This window comes from Dermacentor variabilis, chromosome 8 (assembly GCF_050947875.1).
Source record: "Dermacentor variabilis isolate Ectoservices chromosome 8, ASM5094787v1, whole genome shotgun sequence".
Lineage (NCBI taxonomy): Eukaryota > Metazoa > Arthropoda > Arachnida > Ixodida > Ixodidae > Dermacentor > Dermacentor variabilis.
This window is the reverse complement of record NC_134575.1, coordinates 139652516-139669321: the sequence shown is the minus strand read 5'-3', so window position 1 is coordinate 139669321 and position 16806 is coordinate 139652516. Positions and strand designations below refer to the sequence as shown.

Here is a 16806-nt window from a genome sequence, read left to right as displayed (position 1 = left end):
ACTCGGACGCTGCGGCCCGTGGCAAGAAGCTCGAAAGAGATGAATAAAGGAATGCTCTCTTGCTGCTCCCGGTCTCTGGCTTTTAACCTTTTCGGTGTCTCGAAGTCACGTCACGTTCGGCCAATCGGCGAGCGCGCTCAGGTGGCGTCATTTTCGGTCAATAGTAGGCGCCTATGCGATTGTGTCACACCCGGCGCAGAGGGTCGCTCATTGGGCCCCAATTGTCCGAGGGCTTACTTCTCTATGCGGTATTGCCTTCCTGGCTTGCAACTGCCTTCACAAAGGCGGATGGGGGGATTGCTGCCAGGGCTTCACGGTGCATTACAGCCGTCTTGCCTTGGGACCCACGTTACCTGGAACCGTGCAAGGCTCCCGCTACACTTTCGGGAAGAGTCAAGCAGTGAAAAGCTCCACCTGCGGCACACGAGGTGCGGGACGCCAACTTGTTTGGACGTGCGGAGCCTCGGCAACGTGGCAGATGTGCTTCTGCGCTCCTTAATTAGCTGTGACGCGATTCGATGTGGTCTGGTGAACTCGAAGGAGGCTCAGGAAAAGGTTCCGTATCCAACAACATATAGCGTACGGCACGCGGTGACGATTTTGTCACCCGCGTACTATATACGGAACTTCACTGCGACGCCGACAGTAGAAATGCGCCTTGAGTGTACATTTAATTGTTATGGCAATAAAAAAAGCGAGCGATGAGGTTCCGCATCGTAAAAGTGCTGTTTCTTGGTCGAGTTGGAGTTGCAAATTGGTATGGGCTGCGCTTTCGACTGCACCTTACTGTGTCCTAGTCTTCGAAAGTGAAATCCATACCAGTCTGAATCATAACGCCGCCATTTTATCACAACTTTGGACACAAAGGAGATGAATGCGGAGCAGCTGAGTAAGGGACGCTTCCTCACAGAACTAAGCAGGCAGGTGACGAAGTAAGGCTTCACCGTGATGCACTTGATGTGTCGATGGCAACAATCCAACTGCGTTTCAGGCGTTGCTCGAAGAAAAACGCACACGCGCATAAAAAAGTGATAAACATGTAGTCCAGGAAATGCAACATTACCTTTGAGAACACATGCTTTGTTGTGCATCTTTTGTTTCTAAATTATGCCGTTAATACACATTCGGGCAACAGCCATTGTAGAAGTTATTGGGTAACAGTGGGCGTTTGCCATTTATATTTATTTATTTATTTATTTATTTATTTATTTATTTCAACGCCTTCAATGTCATGTGGGGCGCTAGACAGAGGACTAGGAGTCGGTACAAAACGTAATGATCGCGGTTTTCAGTGATAATGTTGCTGGCAAAGGAGGCGGGGAGGCGTTTCCACGTGGACGCTGTCTTTGGCATGAACGAGTTAGCGTGCACGTTTGTGCGCCAAATTGGGACGTTGACTTTGAAGTTGTCGTCAGTATGGGCTGCAAGAGTTGAGGATGACCTTGAGATGAAAAACTGGAGGTTTATTTACATTATGTACAGTGGGAGTACAAAGAAATTAACAGTCATAAAGTCATTACGGGCCGGCAACAACTCGGACGCTGCGGCCCATGGCAAGAAGCTCGAAAGAGATGAATGAAGGAATGCTCTAGGAATGCTCTCTTGCTGCTCCCGGTCTGTGTCTTTTAAGCGCTTCGGTGTCTCGAAGTCACGTCACGTTCGGCCAATCGGCGAGCCCGCTCAGGTGACACCATTTTCGGCCAATGGTAGGCGCCCGTGCGATTGTGTCAAACCCGGCGGAGAGGGTCGCTCCTTGGTCCCGAATTGTCTGAGTGCTTACTTCTCCCTGCGGTCTTGCCTTCCCGATCTTCAACTACCGTGACAAAGGCGGACGGGGGCGGGGATTGCTGCCAGGGCTTCACGGTGCATTACACCCGTCTTGCCTCTTGGACCCACGTTACCTGGAACAGTGCGAGGCTCTCGCTTTACTTTCGGGAAAAGTCAAGCAGTGAATAGCTCCAGATGCGGCGTACGAGGTGGGGGCCGCCAACTTGCTTGCACGTGCCGCGTCTCGGGAATGTGGCATACGTGCTTCTGCGCTCCTTAATTAGCTGTGGCGCGATTCAATGTGGTTTGGTGAACTCGAAGGAGGCTCAGGAAAAGGTCCCGTATCTAACAGGGCACAAACGTAATGACCACCAGTATTCTGTGCGCTCTTAATGTGACTATTGGTATAGTACACCTTGAATCATTATATGGCACATGAAGCGGAAAATCCGGCGTTGGCATGACCGAACGATGGTCCAAAAAGTCTACGAACCCTCGACCTAGTCGAACCCACGACCTTCGGTGTGAATGAAGGTGAAGTCAATCAAGGCACTGCTAATTAAGCTAGATTTAATGCACTCGAACCCACAGCCTATGGTGGGAGTGGTACCCACAATTAACCTTTGGTGTCAATTAAGGTTAAGGTAATTAAGGCGCAGTTACGTAAGATATAGGGAATCAATGCACTCAAACCCATGACCTTTGGTGTTAATTAAGGTGAAGTTAATTAAGGCGCAGTTACTTAATATATAGGGAATTAATGCACTCGAACCAGAGACCTTTGATGAGAGTCGAACCCATGACCTTCGGTTTTAATAAAGACGCACCTAAATTAAGACGACTGAAGCAACATAGGAATCACCCGCTGGTCGCAATGCTTTCGCATTCATCCACGTAGAGTTAACTTAGTGCCCCTACAATTCCTTCTTACTTAAAGGTCAGAGAACCCGCCGTGGTTGCTCAGTGGCTATGGTGTTGGGCTGCTGAGCACGAGGTCGCGGGATCGAATCCCGGCCACGGCGGCCGCATTTCGATGGAGGCGAAATGCGAACACACCCGTGTGCTTAGATTTAGGTGCACGTTAAAGAACCCCAGGTGGTCAAAATTTCCGGAGTCCTCCACTACGGCGTGCCTCATAATCAGAAACTGGTTTTGGCACGTAAAACCCCAAATAAAAAAAATAAAAAAAAAAGGTCACAGCGGTCGAGGTGCGGTTTCATTGCAGTTGCAGTAGTGGCACGAGAGTAACTACAAAGAATGAGTACGTAATTAGAAAGGAATTCCACACTAGCACGTTGGCGTGGCGTGACGGACGTTCTTTAAACAATACGACTAACCGAATAGAAGCATGTTTGTGAGCATGTCTGTGAATAGAAGCGACTTAAATAAGTCTAAAGCGCGGCAAAGGAAGTTCTCCAAATATTACAATACTCCTTAATGAGAAATTTGAGCGCAGCTCCATGCGAGTTTTCATTTCGTGATATGTTGACTGGCGTGGACATTCTGTCAACGGAGCGAAGAGGGGTGCGACTGCCTCGCTACCGGGAGATCGCGAGAGGCAGCGCGTGGGCGACGCGTGGGCGCGATTCACAGCAGCTACCGCAGATAGACCTCCGCTCATGCAGCGCTTCCTTTCCGTATATGGTATCGGTGGACGCACTCGCCGCATACCATTGCTGAACAAACGACGGCGCGCTATTCAGGCGCCATCTCGTAGCGGTCATCGCCGCAGAGCACGTCCTGCGGATCACTACGCTTTTATTCTCACGCTTTCGCCATACTCTCCTCCACCGCTTTCCTCCTCGCGCTCTCTTCACAATTGCAGTCTTTCATCCCCCGTTGCGCTCCGCGTTCGCTCTTTCACCCGTAGCTGTGCTGGTTCGCTCGGTTACGCTGACGCCCACGTTCATCGCAGGAACGGGCACTAAGAGCTGGGCTCTATAGGTTCATCGACAAATACAATAATCCCTAAGGCGAATTTTGAGCGCTGCTGCTTAAGGGTTTCGAATTCGCGAAATATTGTGGCAAACGATTTTATTCTGAACAATAGAGTCCTCTTGGAGGCGGCGCTGAACCTCTGCTCTAGCAGCTCGTTTAGCAGCTGCGGCAGACGCAGCATTCCCACTGGTTGCATCGCTCATTGTTCAGAAAGAACTTACGGACACTATTTTGCATTAAGACTCTGTTGTCACTTGGTAGTGACAACGAAGAACGACACAGAGTCGGAAATGTGAGTTGCAAATTTAACTCTTTTTTGGGCGAACTTGTGGCCATGAAGCAAAACAATTAACACTCAAGAACAACAATAGCGCCGAGCAGAGTGGGCGATCGTCGAAAATCTCATCTACGGCTCAAGCGCGACAGCTTTCATACATGGCTCGTCGAAGGTTTCAGTGTAATTGCTGGAGTCCGCATGGCTTCCAGAAAGTATCACACAATTCGCGTCGCTCATACAATCAGAATACAAATACAATCGTGCTATCTCGCAGTCTTGTGCCGCTCTCTGCTTTCCTCATCACCCTATGCCCATACTCTCCTCCTCCGCTTTCAATGTAGCCTCCTCCGCCGCTTTCCTCCTCGCGCTCTTTTCGCTAACGGCGCCTTTCAACCACCGCGGCACTCGGCGTTCGCTCGTTTGCGAGGCACCTCAACGCTCAACGCAGTAAGGGCGCTCAATCTCACAAGCTGGTTGCAGCACTGCCGAAGATACGAGGCGCACACAGGCAATATCCTTGTGCAGTGGTATAAAGTTCCGTGTGAAACTGGCTGATTATTGACTACACTTGGGAGTTTTCTTCTTCCTTGCTACATTATATGGAACAGCGATACGTGACATATTAGGCCCTTTGCGCATGCACGTCATATACCGAGAATAGCTGTAGCAGTTACCGCCGGTAACCGTATTGGCCACCCTAACCGTGGCAACATGACAGCGCCCATAGAGCGCCGACCGACCACCCACTTTGATCCGAGTTCGCGCTTGTTACTGGCTCTCCGCTCTGTCAGCAAGAAACAAACGGCAAAATCAGTGATCGCTAAGTCTCATTTCAAGCTGACGACAAAATATATGCTTTGCTGTAATTATTGAGATCGGCTGTTTGTTTTCATACTGCTAGGAATACAGACACGGCACCGAGCTGTAAAATTGGTTTGTTTTCTAGTTAGCAGATGGCGCCACGACATTAGAATTGGTGATTCGTTGACGATGCGGAGCGGTATAAAAGCCTACATATTCACTGAATCATTACCTTGCTACCTCGCTCTAGCATGGCACATGATGACGGTAGCGAGCAAACACGAAGTAGACGCCGAGCAGACGCTGTGACGCAAGCGAGCATTTGCAAGGGCATTCGCCCGTATATTTTTTTAAGGAGGCTGCAAGGAAAGCGTGCAGCTCAGGCGAAGTCTTCCGGTCGCAAGCATGCAAACGCAGCTTGTAGTTATGGCGTCAAGGCATTTCTTGCTTCCATCCATCAACGATTGAGAATGTAACAGGATGGCATGCAAGCAAACTCCGGGCAGACGACGCAGCGCGGATGAGCAAATCTCGAGGGGCACTCGGCCTTCCTACTGGCTAAGAATTCGTGTGGCTTGCACAGTGCTGCAAACAGCTTGTGAGATGGCCATGTCTACATAGTGGAAAAGACGAAGTCAGAAAATAGGGCACAACACAGTGCCTCTATTGTGTGCTATCATGTGTCCTCGTTTTTTGCGCTGTGCAGACATGTCGATTTGAATCAACTCGCCCAAGCTTCGACATTATCAAGTTGTGAGATGGAGTATAAGAGCCTCACTCTCATAAAAAAATCCGCCTCCATTCCACCCTGTGAAAGTGGATGTACAGCGAAGGTGCAGACGACATGTTGCGTCCGTGACCGCGTTCGCACCCTTTGCGTTTGTGCTTCGACGCTGCACTGTTCACTGTGCATGTTCGTGGCGACTCTTCTTTGCACGTGTTGCAATATGCGCTTTCCCAGCGGCCCACCAGGCGTTGCGCCGTTGACAATATTATAGCTTATATATCACAGTCGTGTACATGCGTCTGCAGCTGGCGGACCTGATCGACTGACCTGAAGCTAATCAAGCCATCAGTGAAGAAAACTACTTCTGTGGTTCAGTTTTGCCCATACGGATTTGACATAAACCATTCCTCATTTCGTACAGTGCAGACACAGAAAGCAAGAAGCGACGACATGCAGCAGTATCGACATTGTTGCGTTGCCGTTTTTGACGGAAAGCTGCCCGCCGCACTCACCGGCACTTCCTTAAATTAAATGCGACTACGAAGATGAATGTATTTTCGGTTATTGTCATGCCGGCTCATTACTTAGCTTCCGAGGTGCACTGCTTGCCTCGCGTCCCAAATGGGCAGCGAGCGTAGGCCCCTTCGACACAGCAGCGTAAACAACCGCCTCGTTCAGCTGCCAATCGGCGTTTTTGCGAGAAAACTACGCGTTCTCTAAATGAACTATCACACGCGCAAAGTCTTCATCTATGTCCACATTACGGAACATATTGTGTGCGTGAAGAAAACACGATGAATGATAAGTAGGCAGCATAACGCTCCCGTACTAGTCTCCCGCTCGCTGTTTTCGAAGGTGTGTGGTCGCTCATATCAGCGCGATTCAGAGAGATGCAACAGTGCTTACACGCACAAAATCTTCCTGTTCTAAGACGTTCTAGGGTTATTTGGTGTCAACGATGCGCGGCTACAGCGTTGTACCTCGAGCGAACGACGAGCGGTCGCTGCAGCCGCCGATCGACGCAAACAAATGCACCGCTCGCTGCTTTGGACAGTCGGCGGCGTTTTTGCGAGACGCAAACGCGGAAAGGCTTGCTCGACATCTCACAGTGAGCATGCGAAGCGTTTCCCTGAGATGAGGCATACACCTAAAGTAGCAAGCGGCACGTATAACATCAGTGGTTTGGTCTACCCTTGGTCTTCATGTTGCAGCATGATGTGTAGCACATGGGCGCTGACTCTCACGAAGGCGGGTTGAATGCGAACGGCAATTCGTGGCTATCGAATTCGTGAGAATAATGCCTGTCAATATTTGACACATCCGAAGAGCTGGCTGTCACAAATCAGCAGAGCGCCTGCTCTTTGCTGCCAGCGGGCGAGACCGGCATGCCTTGCGCGCCTTCCCCGGTGTATACACCCTTGACGTCGCACGAAGAGGTTCGCTCGGCTGCTTACTTATGTTTCGCTTACGTATTCGCTCTTTTTTGCTCATTTAAAATTATTTTCTAATTTGCGAAACAATTCTATCAGACGCGTGACCGGGGGTTTCTCGGGAACCTAAATATTCTATTACCTTGACATGGTCAAAAATCGCCGGCGCTGCACTTTAAAAAGATAAGAGGGAGCATATCCCACAGCGATTGAAGCCAAACCTGTCGGCCCAACATGTGATCGTACGTCAAAGCGCGCGGTTGGTTTTCGTGTTCCCGCTCTGCAGGCATAGCTACGGCAGGGCAGCCGAACAAACTCTCGCCTAATAAAAACTACTGGCATAGCTACTGGGAACCAAACGTCTCAGCAAATCTCGATTCTTGCTCCGTGATCTAGATGCAGGTGGTCACGTGTCGGGCCACCAATGCGGTTCGCTTGCCATGGCCGGCTGCGTGACGCAATGCTCCCTCTTATATTTTTCCTTCCTCCATTATTGTAGCGTCCGCGACCGCGTTCGCACCGTCGCCGTTAGTATCTTCGACGCCGCGGTGCATGTTTGCGGCGTCCATACGCTTGCGCTTAACCCGCGTTCACAAAATGAATCGCCTCCGTGACTTTCTGAACAGTGTTTGCTGTGATGTCGATTACGGTCGTTGCACACGCTGTGCAAGATTCAACGAGCGCTGGAGCGCCCGAGCATCCAAGACAGATACATCGCGTGCGCACGTGAGCCGAACTGCGCCGCATTCTAGCCGGTCTTCTAGTATAGCGCAAGTGCGTCATTGAACTGTCAATTTGTCAAAGTAAAATGTGGCACAAAATTTGTAAAGCACCACTTACACGCAACCTGCAGACATGACGGCATCGGATTGTAATTCAATATACGAGAAAACATAATTCTGTTACGCTGAAACTCAAAAGTCTTCCACCTGCCGTTTCTTCTTGTCTGAGTGAAACTTGGGGCGCGGAACAAAAAGCCCAACTAGAGGCTAACAGCTTAGCTGTAAAAGAGCAGCAACTGCGAAAACACAACTTCTACGTTATAAGCGAATGTGCGTTTGTATCAAGTCGCGCACTGCATATATGCCATGCTGGCACGCTGTGAGTGGAAAGATAACTAGAGGATTCGGGCCTCGCTCTGACCTTTTGCATCTGGGAGTCTCGTTGTGCTTCGCTGTGCTGCAGCCAATGGCACCCAGCGTCGAGTTGTGGAAGCACGTTCGAGGGTGGTCCGCAGCCCCGTGACACCGGGGTCGTCGCTGCTGGTTTTTGCTGCTGCGGTGCCGTGCAGGGCGATCCCAGGATGGGCGCATGGGCGTTGAGCTTGACTCTGCCTCTTCCTCGACCCGAGCTCTCCTTGACGACTTCGACGGGCTGTGCTGCATCGCCGCCACCGAAAATGTTCATGGCTGCAGGGAACGCGCGTTCGTTCTGCGCCCCCCTGGAGCGAGTGCGGCTGTTGCTGATGATGATCACAGACGAGTGCGCGTGCGGCTACACGGTCTTGGTCAAGAATCGGGCGGTAGGAGGAAAAAGAGAAATGTAAGTAATGAAGTCGTTAACCTAAATGTGACCATAAACTAACAATCTTGGGAATGAGTCAACTTAAGCAGTCTCGGAAAAAGAAAGCAACGATGAAATGGCGCATCTCTGTTTTCTGCGCCACGCGAGTGTTGTCAGGGGTGGCGCCGTTATTCGGACAGTAATTACGCTCGAGGCGCAAGGACGTCGTCGTTGCCGCCGCCGTTGTCGTGCGTTCCCGCGTGACGGCAAACACGGGGCACTCGCGCGGAGGTTTAGAGGGCTTTCAAGGAGGCGGCGCACGTGTTTCGCTGCAACAACAACGAAGCGAAGTCGATGCACCGTCCACGCTACGCTCAAGTGGCGAGCTGTCGGTGCCGAGGCAGCGTTCTGCCTTCCGCTGCCGGCACGAGCGTCGTGAGCTCGCCACTGCACTGGCCTCGAGCGCGAGAGATGGCGACGCCGCGATGATGTAAGCAGGGAGACTCGATGCACTCGTCTGCTACGCTCCGGCCGAATAGCTGCATTTCCATTTGTTTGCCGCCGCCCTCACTCCGTGCTCGCGTAGCATGGCGCTCCCTGGTTACTGTCTATAGTCTTTATTTATAAATATTTATACTTTTAGGCCAAGAAACCTTATACATTTTGTGCGCCTACTGTGAAACCGCAGCCGTCACGGTCACGTACGTGATCTCGTGACTAAGTGCAAAACAGCGGCCTAATGGAGTGGCGCGGCTTTGCAGCCTAAGCGTGATCATAAGGCTTCATAGCGAAACAGCGGGTCGACTAAACCGCAATATAGTTGATCGCAAATTTTACGTTCAGCTCATAATCTCTCTCATTTCGTGCAACATACTTGAAGTTATCGTTCACATAAACATCTCATGCTTTTACTGACAAACAGTTACTTTCGAACACTAGTTGCGCTATGTTGTATCTTGTTTATAGCAGCACTAGGGGCGGCGCATTGGAAGAAAGCGTGCATGTAGCCACCAGCCATCCCAACTGGACCATGCTTTGCACATGCCGGATGTTATCTCCAAGGTGTAGCGCTGGCTTTGTATACGCGCTCATCCGCGCGCGCAGCCATGCTCAGGTACTGCCAGACAGTGCGTAGCCAGAAATTTCGTCCGAGGGGGGGGGGGGGGGGGGGGGGGGGCTCATGTTGCAGCTCGGCCTCCTCCTTAAGCGGAAGCTTTAGCTCCGGTGCTCCTATCTAAATACATGTAAAAAGAGAATTCGTTTTTCTCAGCAACCACTGCACCAAATTTGATGAAGTTTGTTGCATTTAAAAGAAAAACTTAAAATCTAGTGACTGTTGGTTTCGAATGTTTTAGTTAGGTCGTCAATTTTTTATTAAAAATTGGCAAAAATCAAACATTTTCAGAAAACGAAACTATCAAGTTTACAACTCCGTAACTCCACACCGAAAAATGATATTGCAAATCAGTGAATCGCATCTAATACTACAACTAAGGCGGACAAAATTGATATGTTACACATGAATATAAAAAAATTTAGTAATATGTAAATGCCGCTTTTGCAGAACCCTTGTGAACAACGTAATAAGTTCACGTAAGATGTAAAATGACATTTCGAATTTGTCAGCTTTGAATGATCTAATGGATGCCGTTTACAGAACCGCGATATCTTTTCTTGATGCAAAGCTATTAATTTGTAAACGTCGTGCTTCTATATTTTTCATACTGTCGAATGTTTTAAAATCTTTTTAACAAAATTCAAGTCCTAAATCGAAATTCCGCTTGCAACAGTCACTAGAATTTGACTTTCTCTCTAAAATGCAATAAATCTCATTAAAATCGGTCCAGGGGTTATCTCACAAAAACGTTTTTGCGTTTTACATGTATTTGAATAGGCTGCGAATCTTTAGCTCGGGTGCTCCTATCTAAATAAATGTAGAAGGAGAATTCGTTTTTGTTGGCAACCGCTCCACCAAATTCGATGAAGTTTGTTGCATTTAAAAAAAGAAACTTACATTCTAGGGACTGTTTGTGTTGAATTTTTTAATTAGGTTGTCTATTCTTTGTTAAAATATGTCAAAAATCGCCAATTTTCAGTAAACGATACTATCAAGTTTAACACATTGTAACTCAACAATGAAAAATGATATAACAATTCTGCGAATTGCATTTAATAGTACATCTAAAGCGGAAAAAATTGATATGTCACACATGAATCTAAAAAATGTAGTATTATGGAAATACGGCTTTCCCAGAACCCTTGCTCACAACGTAACCAATTCACGTAAGACACAAATCGACAGATCAAATTTGTGCGCTTGCACTGTTATAGTTGATGGCGTCTACAGAAGCGCGATATGTGTTCTTGATGCAGAGCTATTAGTTTGTAAACGCCCGTTGTTCCATTTTTTTCTAACTTTCGAATGTTTGAAAATATTTTATTCAAAATTTAGGCCCTAAATCAAAATTCCGCTTTCAACAGAGACTAGAATTCAAATTTCTCTCCCAAATGCAACAAATTTTATGAAAAGCGATCCAGAGGTTATCTCAGAAAAGCGTTTCTGCGTTTTACATGTATTTCAATAGGCCGCGTCGGAGCTGAGCCCGCGCTAAAGCTTCCTCATAAACAGTTTGTCGAGTAATCAAATACATGAATAATAACTGCATTACCATTGCCAAAGATGCTGCAACCAAATTCTTGAACGCTAGGCACTGTCAAAATAAGTAAGATATGTATTTTTTTTATAAAATAATATACTCATATGTGCCAAGAATTGTGTCCAAAATAACTATTTAATAACTAAAGAAAATATCACACGAACTTTAGAGCTATATCAGTTCGAAACCAGCAAAGCAGTGCATGCCGCTGATATGAAAAATGTAAAGGCCATAAAATGAACAAGTTGAGGACAAATATGTTAATGAAACTATCATTGAAGAACCGTGCACCTGCAACGGCCAGTGAAAAATCTCAATGACGCTGTCATTTGTTCCAATGTATTACGCAGGAGCAGTTGTCACCAGTCGTGTATCGTGAGTATCGCGAGGTTTCGTTTCACCGAAATTATTGTCGCAACAGAGAGCACGTATAAAAAGCAGTTCTGCATAATGTACGAGGGTGAGTCAAATGAAAGTGAGCCAATTCGAATATATGACAAACGGGGTACTTTATTTAAAAGTAGTCTCCATGAGCATTTAAATATTTGTCCCATGGAGTAACGAGTCGCGCCATTCCCGTTTCACAAAACTCCTTGGGTTGCTGCTTTAAAAAGTCTCCCACTGACTCTTTCACGTCATCGTGCGGCACGAATCTGGTTCCCTTGATCTGTTCCTTCAGGTGCCCCAAAATGTGGAAGTCGCAAGGCAACAGGTCTGAGGTGTATGGTGGATGTTTCAGCGTTTCCCACTTAAACTTTGCCAGTTTTGTATTAACCACATCAGCGACACGGGGAAGGGCATTGTCGTGGAACAAGACGACCCCATTCGTCAATTTTCCCTGTCGTTTTTTCTTGATTGCCACACGCAGCCGGTCCAGCGTTTCGCAATATCGGAAAAAATTGATAGTCTCTCAAGATTTAGCAAATTCTATCAGTAATGGTCCCTGACGATCGAAAAAAAGTCAGCACCTTTCCGGCGGAAATGACGGCCTTTGCTTTCTTGGGGGCGGTGAATTCGAATGTTTTCACTGTAAGCTTTGCCGTCGTGTTTCAGGCTCGTAGAAGTGGCACCATGGTTCGTCTCCAATCACAATTGGAGGCAAGAAATCGTCACCCTCATTCTCACACCGTATCGGATGAGTCAAGGCAGCGCCGAACTTCTCATTCTTCTGGCAGTCGTTCAAAATCTTGGGCATACATTGTGCACACGATAGCCGATAACCAACATGTTCATAAATTATGGCGTGAACCAAACCGTGACTGATGTTCCCACGCTCTGCCAGTTCACTAATTCTTATCCTCCGTTCTTGTCTTATCAGCCCATCAACATTCCCAATTTTGCTGGGGGTGATTGCACAGTGGCTTTGGCACGGTCTTGGATTGTCTTTGCAACTTTCACGTCCCCTTTGAACCGTTTGCTCCAGCGCTTCACAGTGGCTAATCAAATGCAATGTTCAACGTACACCGCAGTCATACAGCGACTAATTTCTTTTTAGGAAACACCTTCAGCTGTCAAAAACTTCACCGCACCATGCTGCTCGGCTTCTGGGGCGTGCATTACGTGACGCAATCATGTTAAACCCAGCGTATGAGAGCATGAATGAACATTTATCCTCACACCTGCGTGTCACGTTTGTAAATTAGAGATGCCTGTATGCTACGCTCATGCCTCGCATATAATGAACCAAACCATTATTGCGCGGGGTGGGTAGGCTCACTTTCATTTGACTCGTCCTCGTAGATTATAAATGCGAAGATACAGCTTGTAAAGGGCAAAAAATTGTCACTGGAAACAAAGTTCACTGCACGTATACACAAAACCTCGCAACAAGATATTTAAACATACGTATAAGTCGCCAACAAATCTACGTATCTAAGAAAACGTCACTGTATAGGATGCGCCAAACAAGGCAAATAAACATGTTGCTCAATCACATATTCACAGAATCCTAGATCCCGCCCCCATTCCATCCACTCCCCCCGATGTATCGCGTGCGACGGAAGGCGGCTCGCTTCCTTCCCGCTTCTCTCCTTTGCGCGCACAAGACTGAGCCACCATTGTCGGCTCACCCATCACCCCCCCCCCCTACGCATTCACTCGCACATACAGCATGCGGCGCGCGGTCACGATGTTATCGCCCTTGGACTTCATACAGAACATGATTGCGACGACAGGAATGCGCATGGAGTGCCCATATGATTGCTATGGCAATAATATAATAATAGTGTCCGGCAACTGAAGTGTTCCGTGGCCCATTACTTTCCGCAAAACAAGTAACAAAATCGAACTTACACCATGCGACAATTCGCTGCACCGCAACTTGTTTTTTATTTCCTTTTGTGGGGCGGGGGCACCAAAATAAAAAAAACGCAAAGGAAAATATCTTGGCCACAATCGAATGCCTACTTTGGGCACCTGATGTGGCTACCGAAGGAGGAACAGCGAGAAAGTGTACTTTCTTCGCCCTATAGGTGGGCGGCTCTCTTAGTCAAGAAACCCGTTGGCTAATGCCGCAGCCCGGGCCCGGTCCACCAGACTTCGCTGATCTTCCAGGCTCTGTGCCTTTAACATTGCCTCCCACGTTTCTTCGATGGCTTGTAGCGGTTCTGGGGCATCATGTTGACTGTTTTTCTCGTGGTGTGGGCACACCAACACCATGTGTTGTAGGGTGTCTGGTACATCACAATATCGGCAGAAGTATAATAATTTAGTGGGGTGTATCCGGTGCATGATAATTCCATGGATATATCGAAGAAAACGTGAGACGCTTGGTCCACCGAAAACCTTACGCATACTGCTCGGTATCCTGCACCGGCAAGACAAGACCTTCCGAAGAGGTTGTGCGCCAGCGAACACGGTGCAAACCGTCGAGTCCCCACAGTGATGGCGGCGAGCGACCATTGTTTCTTTTTCTCGTCTGCTAGCCAGGAAGCGTCCGAAACTCTGCCAGGCGAAAATCCACTCGGCCAGAGAAAACCGAACACTCACCAAAGTGCGCCGTGCAGTGGCCGGGGCAAAACGCATGCGCTCTGGTTGGCTCTGGCAGCCCGTGGGTAGGGTAGCGAGAACAAGAAAAAAATTGAGGAGGCTCAATGTGTCCTCGCGAATAAAAGCGAACGTAGAAAAAATAAATAAGAACATAGTTACCCTTGCTGGCTTTATTGTCCTCACATGGATGCTCTGGCGTAGGTAACAAAATTTTTGAAATATTTTTGTGTGACATGACGGCGCAAATGAACCACCGCAACGCTTCGTCTCATCGGACTTCGCTGCGTGCTTTGGCTGCCAACTTGTCTGATAGTGTGTTGATTTGGCTTGTCTCGTTGTATGTTCCGATGTACGACTTTAGAAAAGTCAATCACCTTTCGCGTCAAATGTGTATAACGACAATAAACCCCCAAAGTTCCGAAATTGAAAATCTAAAGCACAACTTTCGAACTGCCAATGGACCTTTCACACCAAAAATTTATGAAAACTTTCTACCCATAAAGTTTCGGAATTGACATCCATGCCTTCCGTAGGTTCCGCGGACTCCGCGATATGCCACGGCGACCCAGTTCGCCTCAAAACGCCCTTGAAACTTTGTGCTCGGATGGAGCTGCTTGCGTTATGCAACTCCCGGTGCACGGGTGTTGCCGTGAAATCGAGCCCGAGTTCGCAATGTTCGCGGTGAAATGTTTTTTCGAGCGTGAAAAAGACATTTTAGACAAAATCCAGAATGATTTCCAGCGCCGGGGGTTGCTTTCGTCAGCGTTGCATGGACAGCACGAAAAAATTTCGGGGGGGGGGGGGGGGGTCTGAAGCCTCATATGCGGCGCAGGTGAGCGAGCGCCCCTTCGCTCACCTGCGCCCCCAATGCTCTAGCACGTGCTTGATCACGGTACCGCGTCCTTTATCACGTGACCTACATAAATAGGCGCGCATGTCGTCACCATCCTTCTCAGCTCCCCATCACGTTTTCCATCCCACCCACAGCATGCGAGGTGCGAGAGGATCTTATCGCACTTGGCCTTTCTACTAAGCCTCACAGTGACGCCGGCGCTTACGGCGGGATTTCGTCTGGAGTGTCCATGTAATTGCTATCGCCATTAAACGAAGAAGATGGCTTCATGGTAAGTTGACTTGCGAAGGCTGCCTGCGTTAGGTAATGATCCCTCCTGCCGGCCCTTTTCGCGGAGCAGTTTGTTCTTGAGAAACGATATGACGCTTTCAGCGGTGGCCTCAGCGACAGCGCACAACCACGATACCATTACCGCCTCCGTCTTGCTTCTGTGCGATTAGCCGTTGGAGAAGCAAATTAGCTTTCGCGAACGCACTCTGCCCCAATCATGCTGGGCTGAATCGTGTGTATCGAGTACGTTTGCGGTAGTTAGCTGCACAAATAGTGTGACATATTCAGGAATGGAATGAAACTGTGCGGCCAAATTCGCGGACCGCTGGTGCAACGGTCCGTACGTGTCACCGGCACTTCGATATTGTTGCGGGAAGAAAGCAGGCCCACGAGTGTAAAATAACGTATATTTACAGATGATGGATATGGCGTTCAGGCAACTGCCAGACTTCGTCGTTCTCTAGTCCAATTCAACTTCTTCCTTCACTTCACCGTAACATCACCCTCCCGGCGGAGTAGCTCCGTCCCGGTGCAAGTTATACAGCCTCACTTAATGGGGGGACATAGGGCTTGAGCCTGGTGATGTGAACAACATCGCTGGTTACGTTGGGAGGCACTGAAGGCTGACCGACTGGGGCGATCTCGTATGTCACGTCGGACAGTTGGCGTAAGATCTGGTACGGACCAGAAAAACGGGACAGTAGTTTTTCCGACAAGCCGACGCGACGTGAAGGCGTCCAGAGAAGGACAAGGGAACCAGGTGAAAAATGGTGGTCTCGGTGCCGATTGTCGTAGCGTCGCTTTTGAGAAGCTTGCGAGACTCGGGCCTGGGCGGCTAAGTCAATAGCATCGCGAGCGTAACCAGTGCTGGGTGACTGTACTGCGGAAGGTAGCAACGTGTCAAAAGGCAAGGTGGGGTCGCGGCCATACAAAAGGAAAAATGGTGAAAATCCGGCAGTGTCGTGACGGCACGAGTTGTATGCGAAAGTGACGTATGGTAAAGCGACGTCCCAGTCGTGGTGATCGTTGGAAACGTACATGGCGAGCATTTCAGTGAGTGTGCGGTTGAGTCGCTCGGTGAGGCCGTTCGTTTGAGGGTGGTACGCGGTAGCAATCTGATGTTCTGTAGAACAGGAGCGGAGCAGATCATCAACGACCTTCGATAGAAAGTAGCGGCCGCGATCCGTCAGCAACTGGCGAGGGGCGCCGTGGTGCAGGATGACGTCTTTTAGTAAGAAGTCGGCGACATCTGTAGCGCAGCTGGTTGGCAGCGCTCGTGCGATGGCATATCTAGGGGCATAATCGGTTGCTACAGCAATCCATTTGTTTCGTTTGATGGAAATTGGAAACGGACCAAGGAGGTCGAGGCCCACACGGAAGAAGGGCTCTGTAGGTATATCAATTGGTTGAAGCAAACCAGCGGGAGGCATAGCAGGCGTCTTCCGGCGCTGACACAGGTCGCAAGAAGCGACATAACGGCGCACAGAGCGATAAATGCCGGTCCAGAAGAAGCGGCGCCGCAGGTGGTCGTAAGTACGAGTGACGCCCAGATGTCCAGCAGTAGGAGCGCCATGAAGTTGCTGGAGCACGGCGAG

At 48.9% G+C, this 16806-nt stretch overlaps 1 protein-coding gene across 2 annotated transcripts in view; it reads right to left on the bottom strand.

Annotated features, from left to right (window-relative positions):
- The window catches only part of LOC142590619 (uncharacterized), an 85097-nt gene extending 76543 nt beyond the window's left edge, over window positions 1–8554 (bottom strand). Inside the window, exon 1 of one of the 2 annotated variants that reach the window (XM_075702950.1) lies at window positions 8084–8554. In XM_075702950.1, coding sequence (XP_075559065.1) covers window positions 8084–8347 — 264 coding nt within the window. In that variant the 5' untranslated portion in view covers window positions 8348–8554. The remainder of the gene's footprint in view (window positions 1–8083) is intronic. The other variant, XM_075702949.1, reaches the window with a different exon arrangement.
- Between the last annotated feature and the right edge of the window lie 8252 nt (window positions 8555–16806).